The sequence below is a fragment of the Sciurus vulgaris genome (genome assembly GCF_902686455.1).
Source record: "Sciurus vulgaris genome assembly, chromosome: 11".
Lineage (NCBI taxonomy): Eukaryota > Metazoa > Chordata > Mammalia > Rodentia > Sciuridae > Sciurus > Sciurus vulgaris.
In genome coordinates this window covers 90737682-90762527 of record NC_136472.1, presented here as the reverse complement: position 1 = coordinate 90762527, position 24846 = coordinate 90737682, and the positions used below count along the sequence as shown (strand labels likewise).

The following is a 24846-nucleotide window of genomic DNA, read 5'->3' as shown; positions in this document are numbered from 1 at the left end:
TTTGGAGGGGCAGTAAGGGAACATCATAAAAAGTTAGCTCATAAAACGATATGCCTCTACTTCATGTACAAATAGAGAAACAAGATGTATCCCATTTGTTTACAATAAAAATGAATTTTAAAAAAAAGTTAGCTCATAAGTAAATAAACTTGTTTTATGGTAACTTTTACTTCCTTGCCCCAATAAAATAACTGAAGGGTATTTAACAGTTCTTTAGATATGAAGACCCTTCATGCTTCCAGAGTAGGAAATTGATTTTATCTTTTACATCGACCTCAATCCATGAACAGTAGCTATCTGGATCAAGGTCTTGAGAAGAAATTAGAAATGATATTCTCACTCTATAAGGATAAATGTCATGATCTAATAGCAATGTCTGATGGGTGAGTGCACATACTTATGTCTCACACTTGTTTAGAGAGCTAAACATTCTGTCCTCTTCCTACTGTCTACTAATACCTGAAGTTGTAAATAACAACAAGGCCATGAATGGCTTTCTGGTATGATCTTGCTGTCAAATAAATTTAAAAAATTACTTTTCTTTCCTGTGTCTGCAGAACCAGTTGTGCTTGGTAATCATACTTTAAATCTGGAATTATTAGTAGAAATTTCAAGAAGACCTAGGGCTTCTGAGCTCACATATTCTGGGGGGAAAACCCCTTGATAATGCTTTTGCAATTATCCTCAGAATGTTAAAGAGTATTTGTGTAAACCATAAGCAAAATTTAGTACTTGGATGGTTTGGTAGAGAATCTTTTCTTGATTTAGTACTCTGTTTAAAGCTTTCCTTCCAGGACATTCACTTGTTCAGCAAATGCCTTTCGAATACAGCCTACATGATAGACGCAACTCAAAGCATTGTCCCATGTGAGGACAATGTTAGCTTTGTTGCTTTCTTCCTCCCACTGCAGTCAAGCAAGACTAGAACTAGTCATTGGTTTGTAATTGATTATATTGAGATATATTATTTTCTTAAACTTTGCTTTAAGAATGTCATATCCTGCATTTCTAAAATATGAAAATGAGTTTTATGTATTGTCAAACCATGTTGGAAGCTGAATTTGATATGGCTCATCAGTTTTTTTTAAATTTTCTATATAATAGAAATATAATTTCCCATTAGAAATTACTATGTTTCAGTTTGCTCTTTTATGACTAAGAAGTTCAGAAACAAATTTTTATATCTAGATATAGCAAAAGTTTTCAGAGATGATCCTGAAAATACATTGCTCCATGCTTTCCACTGGTCCAAGAGGGGACTCTATCAGAACTGAGCACCAGGGACCCTGGAAGTCTGTGACCTGGTTGCCACTTATAACCTTGGACTTTTGGGGATTCCTTAGCTGGGAGGGAGGCTGGCAGCTATTTCTAATTTATGATAATTTATAATATTTTCAAAGAATATGTTATAGCCTAGATGTTATGCTTGGTCTTAAAATGAACAGATTAGCATCTGTTATCTTATAGCACTTACTTTAGCACTTTGTCAGCTACACACCCTTGCCCGCTCTGAGTTTGGACTGGCTCATTACTCTGTCACCTTAGGTAATATGCTCAAGACTAATAATCCTGTGTTAGTCACAACAAATTACCAGGTGGTTTGCTATTATAATACTTGATATAAAGAGAGACAGGGAAAGAGAATTAAGTCATTTCTCCCAAATGACGGTCTAGGATGGGAACTGCTAGTCTTTTACAAATGAGCCCTTTCAGCAGTCATTTATATTACTTGATTAGGACACATTGCTGTTTAAGATTACCTCCTATTATATCTTGGGTTATCAGACTGGATGTTATTGTGAGCACGAGGGAATTTTGTCAGCAATTTTCTTCATTTCTGATGTACTGTGATCTTTGCTAATTCAAATTCTGTATTTCTTGTTCTAAAACTAATAAGGTGTTTTAGAAGTGATAATTAAGTTTCAGAATATCTCCAAAAGATAGCTTGCAAAGCTGAAGGTATAAAATAATTCACTTTGTGAATAAGAGCAATACTTTGGAAACCAAAATTCAGATAGTTAAAATATTCCAGACATTCACTTCAAATGCAATTAAACCTCTCATTTACAGGAGGGAAAACCATTCATCATACCATGCATTCGGTTGGATTTCACAAACTCTTTGTCTTCCTTGTCAACACTGAAGGGACGCCAAGTAAATTTCTGAATGTTTTCATCAAGATACCTGCTCAGATTCTCATCAAACACTGTGAACAGTAGATAAAATTCCTTGTCTATTCCTTTCTATTGAAAAGAAAGAAATGAATACATTAAAAGTTCAGTTTGCAGGAATTCATAGCACTGATTCACTTTCAAAGTTCACACAAAGTGGGGTAGGGCTGATCAACATTAGCCATGGATTCACCAGATCATTTTGTAAGTCAGGACCCTGGGCATGACTCTGATGAATTCACTTGACACCAAGAAAATGTGTCTGTTTCATTTTATCCTCCCCTCTCGATGCAAATTCCTGCAAGGAACTATGTCCCTGCTCAGAAATCTTTCTGCACTGGTACCCCCATTGTCAGGCTTATTGTTGTGATTATTAAAATATGGTCTTATAGCACCTGACCTTATTTTATGACATCTATTCACCACTAGGAGAATTTATGACATTCACTGCAAAGAGATGCAAATACCTCTTTCCATTATCGTCTTTTCACCTGCCTAGAGAGACTGACATATAGTAGGTCCTTCTTTCTTTTTTTTTCTTTCTTTAGTTTTGTTTTGTTTTGTTTTGGTCCTGGGGATTGAGCCCAGGGCTACATTCCCAGTCCTTTTCAGTTTTTATTTTGAGACCAGATCTTGCTAAGTTGCGTAGGTCCTTGCTAAGTTGCTGAGGTTGACCTCAAACTTGTGACCCTGCTGCCTCAGCCTCCCAAGTCACTGAGGTTATGTTTTTTAAGCTGTTCCATCACACCTGGCTATGTTTCTTAAGTATTTCTTGCATTGAACATAATTTTCTTTCTGACCAAATGGACTTCTCTCTCAACCAAATTCTAGGATGTTTCAGGTTACTTCCCCCCCCTCCCATGAATCTTGTGTAAGTGGTCTCACCATAAATAGTATTTGACTTGAGCAACAACTTGCACAGACTATAAGGTACCTCTAGCAAACCTTGAATGCATTATCATTGAATGTATACAACGGAAAAAATCAGAATTAACTTACAAATATTTTCTGGCACTTTATCTCATTGACTCAAGTATTTAACTTGTAGGAAGCAAGTTGATGTCCTGGGAAAAGGACAGTTATCTTCTCAAAGTCCTGCATTCTGCCAACCTTCACTACTTTCTCAATGTGTTTCCTGGTGTATCACTCAATGTCTCTTAGTTTCAGATTGTTCAGCTTTAAAATGTGAATAATCATTCTTGTTGAGGTACAATACAAAGACTCAATTTATACATGCAATAGACATTTCCAGGATCATTCATTCAGAGAAATTAAAATCTTAGGTGGAGCAAGATACTTAGATACCTAGAAATTCCTTTGAGTCCAGAAGTAATTTCACACAATGCCCAATGTTATAGACATACTGTTTAAAAACATTGCTTTGCAATTTCTGAATGGTGATGTAATTGGTGAAGTAAATGGTGAAATGACTAGATTTTCCTCTTTTCATGAATGTGTTTAATAGCATGTAGATGTAGCTTGAAGGGTTGTGCTTTACCCCACTATTCAGTGAGACCATCCAAGTCTCTGAGTTGGGACTCGCAGTAAGTTTTCCACAAACTTTTTGTTCTTTCAGTCACAGTGATTAACTTCTAGTTTCCAGCAGGGAATTACAGTGTTTTCAGTGTTGCTTGCACACTGGATGCTCAAAAGTTCAGCAAGTGTGGTCAAGCGTGAGAAACCTTGTCCACAAAGAAGGATCTCAGCTGCATTCCAGATACATTTCGGAAGATTTCGAAATTGAAGCAAGACAGAGTGTGAGGCCCACCCAATTCCAACTACGACAGGCCTAAGTGTTAGCTTCCTGGGTGAGCACTGGTAACTTTGTAGATTTAGATCTTAAATTTACAAAAAAAAAAAAAATTAAAATAAAACCCTTATTATATAGACATAAATTTCAAGAGAAATTGTCTTCACAACTGACTCTTCATCACTACTAATCTCTGTCTGTATCACTGATTCTTCCCACATATGACCCTGAGAACTTGGGGACATTTGATGGCCTACCTGTGTCCCATCAGCATTGAGAACCCCCTTTTTACAGACTAGCAAAGGCCCTACAAGGCCAGAGCTGGTGTCCTTGATTGGTTCAACTGCTGAGAAGTATAGATAGGTCAGGCAGGGGGGATCATCAACTGTTGGGCTTACGCTTTCAGGCACAGTCCACCTGTATGTGAAGGTTTCACCTGGCTTAACATGTGCCCCTGGTTTCAGAAATCCTGAGGATACAAATCAAACAGTTACTCAAAGCAACATCCAAGAACATTAATCTCCTCAGATTGGGTCTCCATCCCCAAGCTTTTCTCATTGGTGATGATTTACTTTGCAGGACCATTTTTTCTCTACCAGGAGAGACCACTGCCATCCTCTGCTATTTTATGAAACAGAAGCTTAAATTCAAGAATTATCATCTTTGTTGACTGTATTCTATTTTGTACTCAAATGCCAGGTTTAGCAAATACTAAAAGAGTGATAATAGGTTATTCAACAATTAAATGCAAATCCATAAAATACCATGCAGGTCTATGTAAAATATAGTTGGTACTACAGAAGATACCCAAAAAAAGTTAAATGAGAACTATTTTCAAAGAGTTTGATATTTGGGAGATTTAACTAGGAAATAACCCAAATAACTACAAGATAGAGGAAGTAAGTGAATGTCCAAGGTTACTAAGTGGATAAATGGAATATCCAGGATTCACACTAAGGTCTGTCTAATTCCAAAACCTGTGATTTGATTCTCCCATTCTATTGCCAAAGAACACAGCAAATATCTTTTGCAAGACAGGACTCATTTTTCCTCTTGTCCTGTGCTGTTCAAACAGATGTCCAGTATGTTTGCTGAGTTAAAAAATGGAAAATAAAACCATTTTGGTCGTTTCCACTGTTACTTCTGCACCCACACACAAAAAGTCATTCTAAACATTTTGATCAAGAAAGCGAGTACAGGCACAGGAGATACTTCTGAGGCAGGAGAGGGTGAGGATGGATCCGGGGAGAGGAAATTCTACCTCCATTCCTTCCTTCTTCATCTCCTCACCATCACCACAAAGTCTGCTCTCAATGGAAACTGGCCTCACACTCAGGCATGAGGAAATATCCCAGGGAGTCATGATGTCAGGTGCAGTGATGGGGACAGCTATGGAGAAACCAGGAGGTTCCCAAGAGTAGCACCAGGAGTGGAAGGATAGTTCCCGCATACAAAGGAAAAGCCACTCCTTTGATGTGCAGGGAACCTGTGCTGCCTGCTCTCAGAGGGAGAGAGGCCATGTGTGATGGTCAGCATATTATGCTGATTTAAAATAAAGATTTGCTGGCAGATACAGAGCAAAGCCCAAGTGTAAGATTTTGATGTTAACAAAACATTGGAAATCAGACTTTCCCCTCAGCTTTTGCTGGAAGAATCCTATGCAATGGGTAGCAGGAACATTCTCCATTTCAGAGAAGTGGAAGTGATTGTGAAAGTGGCTCACTGGGGATATAATGCATTATTGAGGGAAAAGGAAAGAAATTAACATTTCCTAAGAATCTACTGTGGGTTATACCCTGTCCTGCATTCTCTCCATTTCTTTCCAAAGCCCTATGAGGTGAATTATTATCCACATTTGATAGATGAGAAGACTGCGGTTCCAAAAATTTCAATAATTGTCCACACTCTTAGGACTGGTAAGGGGTGGGACCAGGGTCTGGACCGGGTCTGCCTAGCTGCTGGTTCTTTCCTCACTCATTCTATTTATTTCCTAAGTGCTGGCTGAAACTTACCATCTACATTTGGGGCTGCATCAGATGCTTTATCGTAGAGCAATCCATGGGGCAAAATGCTGTAGACCTTGTCAGCTTTGTTAGCAAAGGTCACAAGCAGGGTATCACCCACCTCTGCTTTGATGACTGGGCCTGGGAAATATCAAGAGGAAGAAAGAGAAGAGGAGGAGAAGGAATATAAAGAAGTAAATAGGAGCAGGAGGGTCATTCTGTGTGGGTGTATACTCCCAGCTGAAACATCTCCCACTTCAAAACATGAGGATGGTTTTACTGTACCAAGAATTCCAAGATGGTCATCCGTCCCAGAGGGTCTCTTTCTCTGAGTAAAAGTTGCATCAGCATATTCTGTATATTGCACCTTCCAATATTTTCCTCCTATTCTGTTTTCCCCTTGTGTGAAGTAGAGTGCAGAATTACTGTGGAAAGACACAGGAACCTTGGCTGAGGTTCTCAACACATCCACCAAAGGCCTTAATTATGGAGCTCATGTTGTTACCCAGCCCTCTCACCCACCCATCTCCCCAGAAAATAATGGCACAGGTTTCAACAAAATTCCTAGGAAGAGTTGACCAGCCTTAAAGTCTTCAGAAGCTACATGGTGCTCATGCTCATTTCTCTCCTACGCATTACACTTTCTTCCCCAATGGTCCAGCAACCAAGGAAATCACAGGTAAACTCCTTACTTACCAGTATTGGAGTCCCCCAAAATGGTGTCCTACAAACTAATAAAGAGCTAACTGGGTTCTTTGCAGAATAAGCATCCCTCTACCTCTTGCTGATGTTAATGCGAATACTCTCTGCATATTGTAAGCTCTTTGATATCTGGCATGATTAAGGAATGGGATGCCTAATTAATCAAATCATTTAATTAATGGAGAGTTATCTTAGAAACTACATACATAAAATAACACATTTTGAATTTGTGCAATACAACAATATAACTTCTGATTAATACTACATTTCTACTATCTTATTTCCATCAATAATAATATCATTCTTGCAGTCATAAAAACTCCCTTCATAAAAACTCTCTTATTTTTCTACCTCATCCCGTTATCTCATGCATCCTTATTTTGTAAAATTTTTATAGCCTTTCTTTTTTTTTTTTTTTTTTTTTTTTAAAGGTTTTTAAATTTTATTCTTTATAGTTAGTTTTCTACATGTTCTTAATTTTTTACATGGGATTTATATTTTTAAAATTTGAAAAATTATTTATTTTTATGCCTTTATTTTGTTTACTTTTTTTTTTTTTAATGTGGTACTGAGGTTTTTTTTTTTTTTAATGTAAACAAATGGGATACATGTTGTTTCTCTGTTTGTACATGGCGTAAAGGCATACCATTTGTGTAATCATAAATTTACATAGAGCAATGTTGTTTGATTCATTCTGTTATTTTTCCCTTCCCCCCACCCCTCCCACCCCTCTTTACCCTCTATACAGTAGTTCCTTCCTCTATACTTGCCCTATAGCCTTTCTTTTCAACACTCATTTTGCATCTCCTCTTTGCCTTTTTTCCAAGTTCCTACCCTCATCATCTTGGGTTTGGAACATGATATGAAGCTCCTAACTGCACACTCTACATCCTCTATCTTACACTGGCTCGTTCATTTTTTCTCAGCATACACACTTCTGCAACATTAATTTCCAAAATGGTAATTTTAAGTGTCATATATCTGCCCACAAATCTTCAACTACTGTTAATTGCCAATCAAATAATGTTCAAAAGTCTTAAAGGGACTCTGCAATTTATATCCAGCTCATTACAATTCTCCCCCTATTGATCTAGGCAAATGCTCATTCCCCTATCCACTTGTTATTCTGATCTATTCACACTCTCCTGTATAGTAGGTGCTTTGCACTTACCCTTGCATCTAAAATTCCCTCCTCTTCACTATTCACATAAATAAATTCTGTCATTCTTGAAGATTCTGCTTAAATCCCACTTCCTCTGTGAAGTGTTCTCTGGCTATCTTTGTTCTCTCTGAACACCCAGAGAACCTACTTACTCTTATTTGTAACTTGAAAAGTTACTTCTCTTGCCCTGTGCATATAGCTACTTCCTCTACATAAGGTGAGAATACTGTCTTAGACATCTTTGCATCCCTCTTGCCATCTAGTACATTGAGCTTTCATATATCGTGTTAAATAGCAACTGAATATAATCTAATCTTTCATATTTTGGATTCTAGAAGGGTTCTAAAACACAATTTTAATGCTAATTTTCATTTTTATGTTTGAAGAAATTCTTGCCAATAGAGAAGATTGATATTAAGAATTTTTCACAAATGGTTCCCATCAATTCTTTAGGCAAGGTTCAAGTGCTTCAGTTTGGTGGAAGAATATATGTGCATACATATGAATGAATGAAATATGCAATCAAAAACATGGGGTGTTTTATCATTGATCATAAAGAAAATTTTTTAAACATTCCTTTGAATGGAAAACTATATCATAGGGAAATAGTAATCATTCTTAATATCACATTGCACATTTTTAATGCTTTTACAGACATCATTGCATATGATTCTGTAAATCACAGGAGTCTACATCCACTTAATGAATTGCCAGATTCATTTTGAAAAATAGTATGTGCTATGGACATCCAGAGAACAAACAATTAATTATGACTTAGAAGTCAGGGAAGCTTCACTTAAGAGGCAACATTAGAGTTAGGCTTTAAGGAAAAATAGCATTTTACTGGACAGGAAGAAAAAGGGCATTGGTAGCCTACTAGAGGGGGCATAACTTCTAGTAGGTCACCCTAAAGCAAAGAGCTCACCTTAGAAAAAAAAAGAAAGAAAAGAAAAAGAAAGCAGGAAGGAGGGAGCTCATCGCCATTGAAAAATAGTCCTATATTATTCCCTCTTTGAGACTGGCCTGCTCTATCTGTGGAAAGACTATTCTTTCCACCAGTTTAGTAATTCTCGTGGCACTTCGTGCTGTAGTTCACACATGGGAGCTACTTAAGAAATGTTTGATGGACAAATGACTGAATCTCATGCTCTAAGTTAGAATGACAGCCTTTCACAAAGCACCAAATCTTCCACCCATTCTCAGCAGTATAATATAAGAACGTCTTAAGCAGTGACATCATGCCACCTCTGTAGTATGTCATCACAGCAGCATTTGGAATACAAATGAGATCACAGGGAAAGCCTAGAACATGCCTCTATGGAAAGGAGCTTAGAAACCCCAGCAAAGAGTGCTTACCTGCCAGAGGCATTTAGCTGGAGACCGCTGAATTTGTCATAGCCTAGAGGGCCATAATCCCAAAGAATTTTTTCAGCTGCTATAAAGTAGAGCCTCTGTTGACCCTTCATCTTGGGGTGAAAAACATCACTTTTGCAGTTACCAACATTGTATTGTCCCAGCATACCAGCTGCAGAACAGAAGGAAACCACAGCTAAGGTACAGATGAAATCATACAGTAAGAGATTAATAAATTTGACTTCAGGAACATTAAAAATTTTACATAGAAAATTGGACTATGAACAAAGTTTAAAACAAAGGGTAAATGATAAGGAGGAAAATATTTGTAATATATATGATAAAAGATTACTATAACAAAGAAGAAAAAAATAAATCTCCAATAGAAAGTAAGCAAGGGGCTTAAACAGATTATTCATTAAAGAAATAATATCATCAATAAACAAAAGAAAAATAGTTCAACCTTAATAGTAATCAAACATCACCAGTGTTCATTGATCAGATTGGTAAAGATTAGAAAGACTAATAATTCATAATGTTGGCAGATGGAAGCAAGGTCTGTTAACCCACTGGGTAGAACAGTGACAATTTTATAAAGGGAGTTCAGCAGTATATGTCTATAGCTTTTTTAAAAAATCAAACTCTGAGGCAGGTATTCCAAATCTGGATGTTTTTCTAAGGAAATCTTTAGACAGAATTGCAAACATACATGCAAATTTTTTATAATAGCAAAAAAAATGAAGAAAAATACAAGTGTTGAGCAATAGAGCATTGGTTAAGTAGATTGCAATCTCCTCATTATGGACACTGGAAGTATTAGCAATTATGAAGTAGCTCTGTATTCACTGACATGGAAATATTGTTATGATATATTAATAAGTAGAAAAAGTAAGCTATAGAGCAGTACCAACTGACTGATTTTATTTTCTAAATGATCTATGTATTTATTTACTTATTTAAATTTTTAAAATTTTTTGGTACTAAGGATTGAACCCAGGTGCTTAACCACTGGCCACATCCCCAGCGCTTTTTATTTTTTATTTAGAGGCAGGGTCTCACTGAGTTGCTTAGGAACTCTCTAGGTTGCTGAGGCTGGCTTTGAATTTGCAATACTCCTGCCTCAGCCTCCCGAGCTGCTGGTGTTACAGGTGTACCCCACCATGACTGGCATGACCTGTGTGTTTATATATAAGGGCATAGAAAATAGTGAGGGGACAAGTTTATCAATATCACTGGGTAGGATTATTTTTAAAACTAAATGGTATTTGTTTTCTAAGCTTTTACAATTTTTTCTGAAGGTAATTTAGTGCAATACATATCATGAACACCAGCTATGTCCACAACTACCAGCCCAATTTAGCAATCTCACTAATCTCAAACATCTGTATTTTCTTGATGTCAAATCTAAATTTTGAGTTCTTAGTTCAGAGAGTTTCTTCCCAGATTTGGCAGCACGGAACCCTTTCAGAATAGAAACCTTGTCCTATTCATCCTTGTCTCTTCAGACCAGTAGCTGGTACACATCTACTGATCACCTCTTGAATTAAATTTCATTGGAATAACCCAGCTGACTAGTGCTAAGATAACTGCATACAGTTGACAGGGAAAAGAACGTGCTATCTAAGCTGCCCTGAACAGTTGGATCTCTGTATCTATTAGTGAGGTGTGTAGTTAGCAGTATCCAAATTTAATCAGACATAACTTGTGTGCTAACGCATGTTTTTCTCTTCCTATATTTACCACCTCAGGCCAGACCCTTCATGTCATAACTCCAATGCTGCTGGTGCTTCTTAATTAGCTTTTAGTGGCCTAAAATTCCACATGGAATCCTTTCTGCACACATACATCATATTAACCTTCCCAAACTGCTGCACTGATCACAGTAGGTTGCGTAATGTACCTGAGGATCTGAGAGGATCACAATTGCCTTTCCAGACACAGTGCCACCTCCTTCACCCGGCCATTCGATGCCCTTCCCACCAGAGCCCAATCATGATTCTCTGTCTAGTGTGGACCTTATGGTCCAGTTAACTAAGGACCTCTTCTATGTTGTCCCAATGAACCAGGAACAAGTCTTTCAATAGGAATTTAGTCAACAAATGTTTTTCATCCACTTGTGGTGGACCATGGAGAAAGCTGCATGTCAATGTCTCTGTTAAGGAAGAACATGCTAGTAGAGTAGCCTGGAGATGAGATGAGCTCTTACAATTACTAAAAAGAATTGTTCTGAAGAAAATTCAAGAATCGGATGGGGAATTGGGCCTGATTATCTAGAAAGGCCTTTCTAGGGCTAAAAATATATATATATTATTCTGTTTACGGTCACTGAAGGAGAATGTGTGCTCTTCTCAGTTCATGTTTCTTCTACCTGGAAAAGTTTTTTTTTTTTTTTTTTTTTTTCTTGCTTATCTATTCAGTTTCTACCCACATTTCACGTAGACAGAATACCTATAGGAATCTATATAACAGCAAGCCCTAGACAGGTACCAGTGACTGTGTGTTTCCACTGCACTATTCTAAGCACCTCCATACAGGTCTTTGAACTTGTTACCTTGTAGGTGATCACTGACTTGGCAGGTTATCATCCATTTCCCAGGGTTCTTGACTATCATTTCTGTTGTAAGGAAGGTGGCTGGGAACAGGTTGACAGTATCAGTCCGATGCCCTCTGCTGATGAAGGTGTTTCCGTAAAAGTAGATAGAATGAATGTCAATTTCATTCCCCATTCCAAATAGGTGCCAGGACACTGATTCACCAACACACATTTCTGGCTCAGGGAAGTTTCCAAAGAGGTATCCATTGAGAGCTGAAAACAGAAACACACTAGTGGAAGAGACTTCCCTGCAGAGGCAAGCGGGACCAGAAATGCTGGTAATGTATACTCTAGCACAGCTGGGCAATCAGTGCAGATGATTGGTTCTAATGTTTTCATGCAGAAATTCTGGATCTTTAAAAAAAAAAAAATGTCCTAGAAAGGAATGAAAAGCTTTGCATTGGCCTTTTTTGAGAGAAAAGTACCTGATAAAATGATAATCAGCATACATTAAAAACAGCCTTGGAGCTTCTGTTGGAGTACAGTCACATGGTCAGGAGTAAATCCAGCACTGCTCATACTTCTAGGATGGCCCAGTCACTACCTTGCTAATTCTCCATTAGCCTATTTGATAACCACACTGGATTCTTGTTCCTTGGAAGAAGAAACCTGTCTTACTCATCTTAGGGCTAATGCAACTGAACAGAAAAACTGGCACACAGTGTTGTTAGATATAGCTAGCAATGAGGAGTGAAATGCATGGCAAGGTCACAAGTGTTCTTTAAATTATGTGAGGATCTTTGTTGAACTGCTTTCGAAGTGGCTGAGAAAGCAAAGGTGCTAATTAATTTGTAGAAAATAAACAGAAGCAAAGGAGATAATGGGAAAATATGTCAAAAGAAAAGGATTAATGGGACTTACCCTTGACAGGGTCCATCGAGGTTGGTGTAAAGTTAGGAATTATGGCTATGGGTATCTCCATTTGTCTGGGAAGGAGATTCCTTTAGTAGCACAGGTGCACTAGGGTAACTTCTGACTGGCTACTGACCCCAGTGCCCACATTAACTTGGGATTGGCTTGTAGGTGAAGTCCCCCTAAAAAGGATGGCCACCATGATAGTTCCGGAGAGGATCAACTAAGATCAAAAACTCCACCATCCGATATGAAGGAGGAGCTGAACACCTGATTGGCAAAGAGTACAGCAAATTGTCCCCTGTTTTCCTGGTAAACATCAAACAGTAATAAATTTGGAGACAGCATTATCTCCTATGTCTCTGCGGGAGACAGCCCACTCTCTCCCTTGAGAGTGCTCTCTGCTTAAGGCTCACTTTGCTTTTACTTTACTTTCACTTATAAGAAAGTTCTCCTGTGTGGCTTTTAGTGTCTGACTTTAAATATTCTTTTGTTAGAACACAAGAACCAAGGTTTAGCATTTTAGCTCCCCTACTTTTCTGTGATAGTAATTAATTGACAGAAGCATGCTAAGATGAATAGGAAAGGAAATGATTAAAGGGCACTTAAGAGATGTTTATGTTTTGTTACTTTAAAAAGCAGAGAGAAAAGGCAGCTTTTACTAGATGTTACTGGGCAGAATCTTATCACTTGAGCTTATGCTGTGAGTCCAGCACTGAATGTTTTTAAAATATCTATGTGACAGCCAGCACTTGACCAGGTGCAGTAAAGAACTTAATTCCGGTCTTCAAAAATTCACTGTACTCCTTAAATTCCAACTAAGATAAAAAAGTATTGTTTCTAAGATAATTATAGCTTAGGCTGTATGATTAATTCTAGGTGACTTTAGTAAATTTAAATAAATTGGTCAATAGATCATGTATTGATTGAACATCTTTCATAGGTTAGGTTTTGTTTTGTTTTGTTTTGTTTTTAATACACTTGGTCAAGTCTCCTTGGCCAGTCTCGAAGAGGAGTAATTGTTTTCCAACACCACTTCTGCATATAGGCTTGTTTTAAAACGTGGTCTATATATGCTTATGTAATTCTTTCCTTTTTGTGGGGGTATTTTAACTTCAAAAGAATAAACACTATGGGGTATGAGGCATCATATGAGCAACTGAGTCTAAAGCCATCCTGATACCTAATAGTTTCCAGCAACATTTGATATCTTCACTTCCATTTGTGAAGAACAGGAATAAAACGGATTATGGAGATACTCACCATGCATTTTGTTGCTCCTCTGGAAAACAGCATCACCTTTGTCCACTGAACTGGGTTCAGTGCAGAAACGCTGGATATTTTCATCAAGGTACCAGCTTTGGTTCTCATCCACCAGAGTAAACATTATAACAAACTCTCGATCCACATCAGTTCTCGTCCCTGAGTACCTGTTCAGGATACCTATTGGGCACATTCAAGAGAGTAAAGAGTTCAATGTGAATGAAATCAAAGTGAGTTTTCTTTCCTGACAGTGGTGTCAGCTAGGTCTGAAGCTTGCTGAAGACCTAAATACTTAATGATAACCTACAATATAAAGTAACCTAAGACTTTGATGGAAATGATAGAACCATAGAAGAGAAAAGTCATACAACAGAAATCTTCACAGCCATGGTCCTGGGAACATGGCTATCTCTCAAGAAAGTAGACTTCATTTTGTGGTAGTGGGGATTAAACCCAAGGATGCTCTATCACTGGGCTACATCCCAAACCCTTTTAATTTTCTATTTTGAAACAGGGCCTCACTGAACCACCCAGGCTGGCCTTGAACTTGTGATCCGCCTGCCTCACCCTCCCGAGAAGCTAGGACTCCAGGCATGTGCCAAAAGGCCTAGCTCATTTTTCTTTTTTTTAAACAAAATCATATGCTTCAGAATGCTGTGATGATTTTTAGAATCTGAAGGTTTGCCCTTTGCTACAGTGTCAGATTGATTTTCCATGTTAGAATAATTGTCCAAGTTCTAAAGGAAGTTCAGAAGAAGGGGCACGTTCTGTGTAAAGCAAGGAAGGCAGGTAAAACAAAGCCTGTATCTTGTTCACTCTTTGAACACACCAGGTAGGCACAGGCTCCTGGGGTTGGGGGTTCATTACCTTCCTTACACACCAGTAGGGGGCCAATCAGCCCAGAACAAATGTCTTTAGGGGCATCAATGTGTGAATGGTACACCCAGGTCAGGCAGTTGGCATCTGCAGAAGTAGGTGCGTATTCTTCTCTCACCGGCCAGACATAGGTGTAGTTTTTGCCAGGAGGAACCATGTCATCATCCTTGTTCCTTCCAGAGGTTCCATCTGGGTATAAGGCTCCTTCCAAGAAAAGATCAAGCTTAGTTAGAACACAGAGCTCCTATGCCATAGTGGAGAGGACCAGAGCTTTGGAATCAAACATAACCAAATTAAGAAGCATTTCTATGGGACTTGAGGCAAGTTACTTCAATTCTCCATGCCTCTCTTGTCCCTCAGTGAAACTGAAATGTTAGTATCTTCCCCACAGTGAAGGAAACTAAATGATGCAATGTGTATAGAGTACTTCTCCCAGAAAGAAGAACTTAATAAAACTTCTTAATAAAGATTTTCTGCTAGGCCTACTGCAGCAGTCAGAAAGATTTCAATCTACCTCACTTGGTACTGACTAGGGAACGGAAGAAGTAGCCGAAGAGATGATGAACATATCTTAGGGACTTATTTTGCATTTTGCAACTGTGTAGTTCTCACAAGGATAGGAAGCAAGGGTAAGACCTCTTTCTGCTTCTAGGAATCTTCAGTTCTTCAGAGCAGACCAGAGAATATGTGATGAACACATGGGACAACTGGAGAATAAAACATGCTGATGTGTGGAATGTAATTTTAGGTCAAATTATACAATACCTCAGAGAGGACCTGTAGCAAGGTGAAGGAGACCTGTGACAAGGTAGAGGGTCTTCACAGAGTGGGTGGGGCAGAGAAGACCCTTGCTCTGTCTTATAAACTAGGATCACGCAGGATTTTTCAATTACGAAAGTACGCTGCTAAAAATAGTGTAAAACTACCTGGGTAGAAGACTGGTGAACAGTCTGTGCACATTATAATTTTATCAGAAGCTTCATTGTGAGGGGGTGGCATTTGAGGGGCCTTGAAGGACTAGGAGCAGCTGGACTATTAGTTATTAAAAAGAAAGTTGAGGGTGAGGAACAGAGAGGGCTGTATGCACTTCAGGCCAGTTCACCTCTCACTCACTCTTCCAATTCACCATTCCATACCATGAATTGGTTATAAACCACATGCTAAGGAACGTACTAGGTATCAGAAATAAAAATTCAAATAAGATAGCAAGCCCCAGTGTAGCTGAGCCAAGTACAAGAAAAGAAACAACAGAAGCCTAATGTTACCTGTCAGCACGTTCTATCTACCATGGAAACATAACTTGCTGTTTGGAGAAGGATGCCCCAAGAAAACAATAGCAGTTTAGCCCCGACTATGTGCTGATTGGAGAGGGTACCATGTACTATTTACTTTTCAAAGCAACTCCATTTGGTAGGTATTTATATCCACTAATATATATAATATTATATATTAATTTTTAATATTATATATAAATATTAAATATATATTATATTAATCATATATAATTTTTATATATAACATAATTATATATAAAATATATGTAATTGAATAATATAATGAATATGTCTTCAATGTTTTCAAGAATGGCTTCTAAAGGATACAAAAACACTCTTTAAAATAATTTCTTACATTGTCTCTCAATATGAGGTAAAAGTATCACACTAACATTTTGACAAAACCATTTTTACTCAAAGTTGAACTAATATGATTTGCTGTTTCTAGCTTAATAAATGGTCTACCCTGATAGAAGAATAAAACAAAGGAAAAATCCAGGAGACTGTCCTCTATCCATTAAATCCAAATAATATTTTTAAAAATTCATGTTACCTGAACTCTTGGCAGTATTTGATGCCATTGTCTGCTCTCCTTCCTTCAACCGTTCTCTTCCTGGCCTCTCTTTTCAGTGTTCCAATCCACTCTATCTGCTGTTCACTATGAGAAATACTCAAGCTACAATGCTGGCTCCTTCTCCCTGCCCAGTGCTCCCTCCCTGGGGCACCTCTTCACACAGTGCTACCAAATCAGTCACACACGTGTGGCTTCCACTTTTATCTCTAGCCTGGATATCATCTGTGAGCTTTGCATTGATACCTGTTTATGTGACATCTCCAATTGTAAATATCAAAAGATCTCAAACATAGGTTTTTCCTGAGAGTATTACTTCTCCTTTGCCAAACCTGGTCCTAGGTCATCTCTCAGTGGAAGTCTTCATCAGTACTCAAGGCCACAAGTCAGGGCAAAGGGAACGTTCTAGTCATCCTTCTCCTCCTCCCTCCTGACTTCCAAACCACCACCAGGCCTTCTTCTTCCCTGCTTCTTCTCAAATTCATCAATTTCTATCCATCTTCACCATCACAACTCTCACCCAAACTGCCACCATCTCTCACCTGGGCTTCTGAAGTAACTTCTTTGCTAGTTTCCATGCAGCTCTTGCTTATTGATCCATTCTCCAAGCTATAGCAAGAGTGATCTTGCAAATCCCAAATCCATTTATATCGTTCCCTGCTTAGTCATTCCATGGTTCCCCATCAGTACTGGGATGAAGGTCAAATATGTTTGCCATGGATTCAAGTTCCAGAATGGTCTGGCTCAAGCAATCCTGAACTCTCTGGACTAGGTCAGTTTTCTAAAGTGCCTTCATATAGACAGAGGGCAGCTGATAGCCAGTGGTTAAGCTCACAGCCACTGAAATTAGTTAGATTGACTAAAATCAAATCCAGTCTCCATGACTTGTTAGTTATGCGACCTGAAAATTCACTTCTTTTCCATGAGTCTTGGCTTCTTATCTATAAGACAATGATAATTCTAGCACCTACTTCATAGAGTTGTTGAGGTCATATGATACAAGATCTATAAAGCACTTATCAAAGTGCCTGGCATATAGCACCCATTCAATAAACACTGTTCATCATTTATTCCTAGTACTTGCTTAAGTTTTAAATTATACATGTACTTATTATACATATATTACACATAGTATATGTGTGTAATTGCTTGATAAATTTCCATTCTCATGTTAAACTATAAGCATTTTACTCAGCTTTTTCACTGCTGTGTCCAAAGCCCAGAAAAGAACAATTTTAGAGGAGGAAAGGCTTATTTGGGGGCTCACAGTTTCAGAGGTCTCAGTACATAGATGACTGACTCCATTCCTTGGGGCCCGAGATGAGGCAGAACATCATGACAAAGGTGTGTGATAGAGGAAAGTGGCTCAGGATGTGATGCTTAGGAAGCTGAAAGACTCCACTCAACAAGGACAAAATATATACCCCAAAGGCACATAGCCATCAACCTAGCTCCAGCCATATCCTACCCGCCTACAATTACACTCAGTTAATCCCTACCAGGGAATTAATGCACTAATTATATCAAGGCTCTCATAACCCAGTCATTTCACCTCTAAACTTTCTTGCATTGTCTCACATATAAGCTTTCGGAGGACACCTAATATCTAAACCATAACAAGTTCCATGAAAGAAAGTTCCAGCTTTCCTTTTATCATGACTGTATTCATAGAGTCTACCCCAGTGTCTAGTATGGTGGGTGCTCAATACATATCTGTTGAATAAAATAATAAATGAGTGGCATTACCTTATACTCTCTTTTTCAAAAATTCTATGACTGAAATTTATGGTTTGGAATCATCTGAATTTATTTATGGATAGGCTGAGGGTAGAGAATTGGGGGAGACTGGATGGATATAGGACTTGTCTTGAAACTTCAATTGAGATCATTCATTTTGCTTTAATTGTATGACACAAGTCAATACAAACATCAATTTTTGTATAAATTATTTACAATTTACTGAATGAGCTCTGTTTATTACTCTTATTACTGTTATTATTATTGAGAGTTGCTGATGGCTGTTATTGAAATGAAGAGCTAGAGTTCCATACAAATCCTCAGTGACACTTTTCAAGATGAAGAATATCATTTGGGATCCAAAATAAAGTGTGAATATATATATATATATATATAGTAGCAAAGTGACGTGGGGTGGATAATTTATTAAGTTGTTCTGAAAGTCTTTCCCAAAAAAGAGTTTGATAACATTAACAATAAAAGAGAATAAAGCACTATACATTTAGTTAAAGATGTTCTAGGATATGTGGACTTTTAAAAATTATAGCATAATTTTCCACCCATGAGATTTGAGAATTCTGAGTTTTAGTGGGATTTGGGAAGAAACACTGGTTCATAAATTGTGGAAGAGTACAAATTGCAATTTCTTGGAGGACAACTTGTCCATTCCTATCCATTCCCCCCAAAAATAAGTATAAGTAGAAATTTCACTCCTAAGAATTATCCTAAAAATGCACTTGAAAATGTTTTTCAAACTATATAAACTAGAAGCATCCCAAATAATTACACATTCATAGAGTGGAATACTGCACAAATATTAAATGTACTAATATGAGAAAATTTCTAAGAAAGTAAAAAACAGAAAGTACATAGTATTATAGATTAAGTCATTATGTATAAATTAAGATATAATCATACATCGGCATAGGCATACACACATGCAAAAATATGTATATAAATTTTTTCATGAAAAAAATTATAAGCACTTGTTAATGGTGATTGACTTTTGCATAGGATATGAGGGAGAGATTGGAGATGGCTTTTCTCTTTCTTTCTTTCTCTTTCTTTCTTTCTTTCTTTCTTTCTTTCTTTCTTTCTTTTTTTATAAAGAGTTGTTTATCTCATAATTATGGAGGTTAACAATCCAAACAACATAGCACTGTCTCTGGCAAGGGCACCCTTTACTGTGGCATGTCATGACAGATGGCACCATAATGACTGGAGGATATGAGAGAGGGAGAGATCACATGTTAAGACAGGAAGACAAAGTGAGGGGGAGGGGACAGTCTTGCAACCTCCTCCTAGGCTCCACCTCTTAAAGATCCAACCACCTCTTAACACCACCACATGGGCCCAAGCCTCCCTCACATGAAACCATGGGTGACAGACTCAAACCAATCCATACACAGCAGCATGATGCAGAGTACAAAATCTATAAGATCTTCAAATACACAATAGAAAACTGAAAAAAGTCAAACTCACTGCAGGCCAATTTGAACCAAACCTCCGAGAATGTGAGGATATTCTCTCTCCTTAGGGGAAATAAGATACAAATACTTGAAATACAAAGATTGTACCTCACAATCTTTGGTTGAAATGACTTTTCTTTTTATACCTCTCTATACTCTTGAGAATTTTTAACCATCATTTTATGCAAGTTTTTCTTTAATTTTTTTATTTTGAACTAATTAAGAAGAATCAGATTATGTTTCAATGCCTCTTTATAGTGTTATATATTTAAAAAAATAAAATTTGTTTTAAAACAGTAGAATAGTTCTAATACTTAAACATATTTCACAAGGAGATCAAGAAAATAGTATTTGTATCATTAAATGGAAGACTGTCTATAAGAACTGTAGTGCAAGTGCTGACATACAGTAGCTGCTCAATCAGCATTAGTTCCACTCACTCATTCACTTCTAAGTTCCACTTTCTACCCCTCCCTGGACAAATACCTTCGAGGCAGCAATGATGTATTTACTCATCTTTGCAGCCCTATTCTTCAGTAGTGTCTGGTTCACAGTAAATACTAGGTTGAATTTGGCGGGACATCAAGAAACAGAAAAATGTGACTCACAGGAGAAAAAAGTCAGAAGAAACTATCTCTAACTGCCACAAAGGTAGAATACAGCAGATAAAGACTTCAAAGCAACTATTAAAAGTACATAAAAACATCTAAAAGGAATTATATTTAAAGAATTAAAGCAAAGTTAGACCAAATGATTCAGTAAAAGGTGACTCTCAGTAAGGACACAGAAATTATATAAAAAAAAAAAAAGTACTGAATTTATGGCATTGAAAAGTGCAATAAATGAAATAAAATACTCATTAAGAAGCTTACTAACAAATTCAAAATGACAAAAAAATCAGTGACCTGATGATAGATTAATGGAAATTATCCTAGGGTGGGGAAAATAATGAAGGAAACAGAGACTTGTGGGGTGACATGTCCTAAAACATGTAACAGTTGTCCACAGAAAGAAACTACAGCAAAAAAGGAATGAAAAAATGTGGGTAACTAATGGCCTAAAATTTCCAAATTTGATGAAAAAGCATTAATCTACACATTTAAGAAGCCTAATGAATCACAATTTGATAAATACAAAGAGATTCAAAAGTAGATACATCACTATCAAACTGTAGAAAAAAAACAAAGAGATAATATTGAAACCAGATTCATCAAACACAGGAGAGTATCAACACAGTGGCTGATTTGTCAGTGGAGCCCTGGAGACTGTAAACAGTGGATTAGCATACTCAAAGTACTTGGGGAAAGAGATCAGCAGACAATGCTATACCCAGAAATCCATTCCTCAAAAATAGAGGCAAAATTATAAAAAGCAAAGACTGAATTTGTTGCTAGGAAAAAAAAGAAAGCATTTCAGAATAATTTGAATTCAAAAGAAGAATTAAAAAACACTACAAATGGGAAATATGAGAGTTAATATAAAAGGTTATATAACACATTTTCCATTTCTTCACTTCCTTAAAAGTTAAAAGATAATACAAAGCATGAAGTACAATACATTATATTATATATAAATATATATATATATTATATATATATCAGGAGATATATATATATCTCAAAATTATATATCACAAAAATATATATCTCACAGGACAGAGAAAGAACTTTATTGAGATAAATCTTATGTACTTTACCAAATTTTAATTGGTAAAAATATGAAATACATTTTGGTAAACTAAAGTGCATATTACAATTCCCAGACCAACCAATAAGAAAATTATTTAATACTATAGATCTTCTAAAAATCAGCAGAAGATTATACTCCATGTTTACATAATATGTCAAAATACACTCGCCTTTCATGTATAGTTAAAAACAACAAATAAAAATAAAAATCAGCAGAATTCAAATAATATTCTCTAAAATGCATTAAACCCAAAAGAAGACATTAAAGGAGAATCAGAAGAACAAAAAAGGACAAAATACGTAGAAAACAATTAGCAAAATGACAAATATAAATCAAATCAATCAATAATCACATTAAATGTGAATTGTCTAAACACCTCAATCAAATTTCAGAAATTATCAAACTGAAGGAAAAAGCAAGATTCAGCTGTATGCTGTCTATATTTGTGTCTTAGATTCAGAGACATGATTATGTCAAAGGTAAAGAAATTCAAAAAGGAAATAAGAAAGTAAACTGATAAAAAACAAAATATATTTTAATGCAAGATATATTATTAAAGCAGTGATAGCTATTTTGTAAAGATAAATGTCTCAGGATAAAAATGACAATTGTAAATGTATTTACACCTAACAAAACAGTTCCAAAGTATAAGAAGCAAAAACTGACACAACTGAAAAGATGAACACACAACTCAAGCATGGTTTTTATAGATTTTAATACTCTACTCACAATAATTTATAAAACCACTAGATACAAAATCAGCCAGTATACAGAAGACCAAACAACACTATCAACCAACTCTATCTGACATCTATAGAACATTCTACCCAATAGCTGCTTAGTACATTTTCCCAGAAAGATGATATTCCAGACATAAGATGTCTTGATAAATTTAAAAGAGTTGATATCACACAAAATAGGTCCTTCAATCATAATGGAATTGAATTAGATATCATCTACAGAAAGAGAGCTTGGAAATCACCCAAATATTTGGAGATAAAACAATACATATCTAAACAACTCATGAGTCAAAGAAGAAATCAGAAAAGAAATTGTAAAATACTTGAAACTGAAATAAAATGGAGCTAAAACGTATCAAAATTTATGGGATTCAGGTAAGTCAGTGCTTAAAAATCTTTAAGCACCTATGTTAGAAGAAGAGTCTCAAATCAATAACCTAAGCTTTCAACTTAGGAAACTAGAAAAAGAAGCCAGGTATCATGGTGCATGCCTGTAATCCCAGTAGCTGAGGACACTGAGGCAGTAGGATCACAAGTTCTAAGTCAGTCTCAGCAATTTAGCAAGACCCTGTCTCTAAATAAAAAAATAAAAAGGGACTGGGGATGTGGTCCAGTGTTAAGTGCCACTGACACAAAAAAATAAAAAGAAGAAATAATGCAAATTCTTTACAAAGGCTTTCAGAAAATAGAAGGAAATCTTCCTAATTCATTCTGAGGTGTTACCATGATACCAAAGGCAGATGAAGGCATCACAAGAAGACTACAGACCAGTACTCCACATGAAGGCAGGCATGAAAATCCTCTACAAAATATGAGCAAACAAAATCCAGCAACATTTTAAAAAGATCTTATGCCATGACCAAGTTAGATTTATTCCATGATTTCAAGGTTGCAAATCAATGAATAGAATCAAGGAAAAATATCACCTGATCAGTATCACGGAGGCAGAACTCATTCAACAAAATCCAGAACTTACGTTAAAAACTCTCAACAAACTAAGACTAGAAGACAACTTCCTCAACCTGATAAAAGGTAACCAGGAAAAATCCACAGTTGGTATCATGCTCAATAAGGGAAAAGCTAAGTGCTTTCTTCTTAAAACAGAGAAAAAGGCAAGAATGTCTACTCTTGTCACTATCATTAAGTATTGTTCCACAGGTACTAGTCTATTAGGGTAAAAAAAAAATTAAAGGTGTATGGATTGGTAAGGAAAAAGCAAAACAGTCTTTATTCACAATGACCTACATAGAGAAAATCCCAAGGAACCTACTAACATGTACTAATAAACAAGTTTAACAAGTTGATATAATATCAACACACAAAAATCAACTGTATTTTTATACATTAGTAATAAACACTCCCAAAATGAAATTAAGAAGACTATTCCATTCATAAGAGAATCAGAAAGAATAAAGTACTTTGGAATAAATTTAACAAAAGAAATGCAAATTATGGACACTAAAATATAAAACATTGTTGAGAAATATTAAAAATCCAAATTCCATGCTCATTTCATGGATTGGAAGACTCAATAATGTTAGGATGCCAATTCATTTTTTAAATGCAGATGGAAATTTTCCCACAATTGATCAATAAATTCAATGTAATCCCTATCAAGATACAAGTTTCTTGTTTTGGGATAAAAATTAATAAGATGATCTAAAATTTATATGGAAATGCAGAGGGGCTAGAAGAGAAAAAGTCCTAAAAAGAAGAACAATGATGGAGGGCTTATACTCCTCAACTTGGAAACTTATCATAAACCCACATTAACCAAGAGAGTGTTGCATCAGTGCACACATATAGATCAATAGGATAGAACTGAGAACTTATAATAAATCCCTTATCTTTATCATTAATTTATATAGTAATCTATGATTCATTCATCTCTTATTCCCAAGACCCACTATCAGTCTCTAACACCTACTGGGTATTTAATGGAAGATTTATGATTGAATGCAAAACTTTTTTAAAACATATATTGCTATTGGTGGTGAATAAAAGTGAATCTAGAGCCTTTACATCACATGAGGTAAAAAAAAAAAAAAAAAAAAAAAAAAAAGTGAGTCTACAGCCCCTACATCATATGGCCATTGCTCTGTTTAATAATAACCCCGTGGCAGATTCGGTAAGGTTAAGGGCCAAGACCTCATGGTGGCCTACTGACATTTGTACAAAGGAAGGAGAGGGTGAAAGAGCAGTGTGGAATGATAGAGACAGTCCCAGGATGAGTGACAGATAACCTATGTCTTTAACAACTCACCTCCTAACCAGCTGGATGAACTTGGTCAAGGCCCTTTCCCTCTCTGGGTCTTGACTTCTTACCTTTATGATGTTGGGCTAGATCTGGGAGGTACTGAAGTGTTGAGAGAGCACTTAGCACATGCCAAGCCCTAGGCCAGGTGCTGGAGACAGTGTCCAACACATTCCAGGATAGTCTCTGCTCCCTAGAAACCTATGGTCTAGAGTAGGGACAGATACCAACAAAGAAGCAAAGAGAAAAGTTCCCTTTTGCTCTGCCAGTTTTGATAAGTGCTATTGGATAAACCGACAGGCTCCTCAACATGGGAGAAATGTTCTTGAGACAAGGTGTAGAGAAGGTTTTTGGGGGTAAACAATATGTAAAGTGTTCTTAATTTAG

At 36.7% G+C, this 24846-nt stretch overlaps 1 protein-coding gene across 1 annotated transcript in view; it reads right to left on the bottom strand.

The window, feature by feature from the left end:
- The window catches only part of HEPHL1 (hephaestin like 1), a gene marked incomplete at its 5' end in the record, with an annotated part of 79018 nt that overhangs the window by 29367 nt on the left and 24805 nt on the right, over positions 1 to 24846 (bottom strand). The window contains 8 exons of the mRNA XM_079101918.1: positions 2093 to 2243; positions 4179 to 4390; positions 5934 to 6065; positions 6210 to 6349; positions 9145 to 9313; positions 11693 to 11947; positions 13850 to 14029; positions 14717 to 14929. Of these exons, the coding sequence (XP_078958044.1) occupies positions 2093 to 2243; positions 4179 to 4390; positions 5934 to 6065; positions 6210 to 6349; positions 9145 to 9313; positions 11693 to 11947; positions 13850 to 14029; positions 14717 to 14929 (1452 nt within the window). The remainder of the gene's footprint in view (positions 1 to 2092; positions 2244 to 4178; positions 4391 to 5933; positions 6066 to 6209; positions 6350 to 9144; positions 9314 to 11692; positions 11948 to 13849; positions 14030 to 14716; positions 14930 to 24846) is intronic.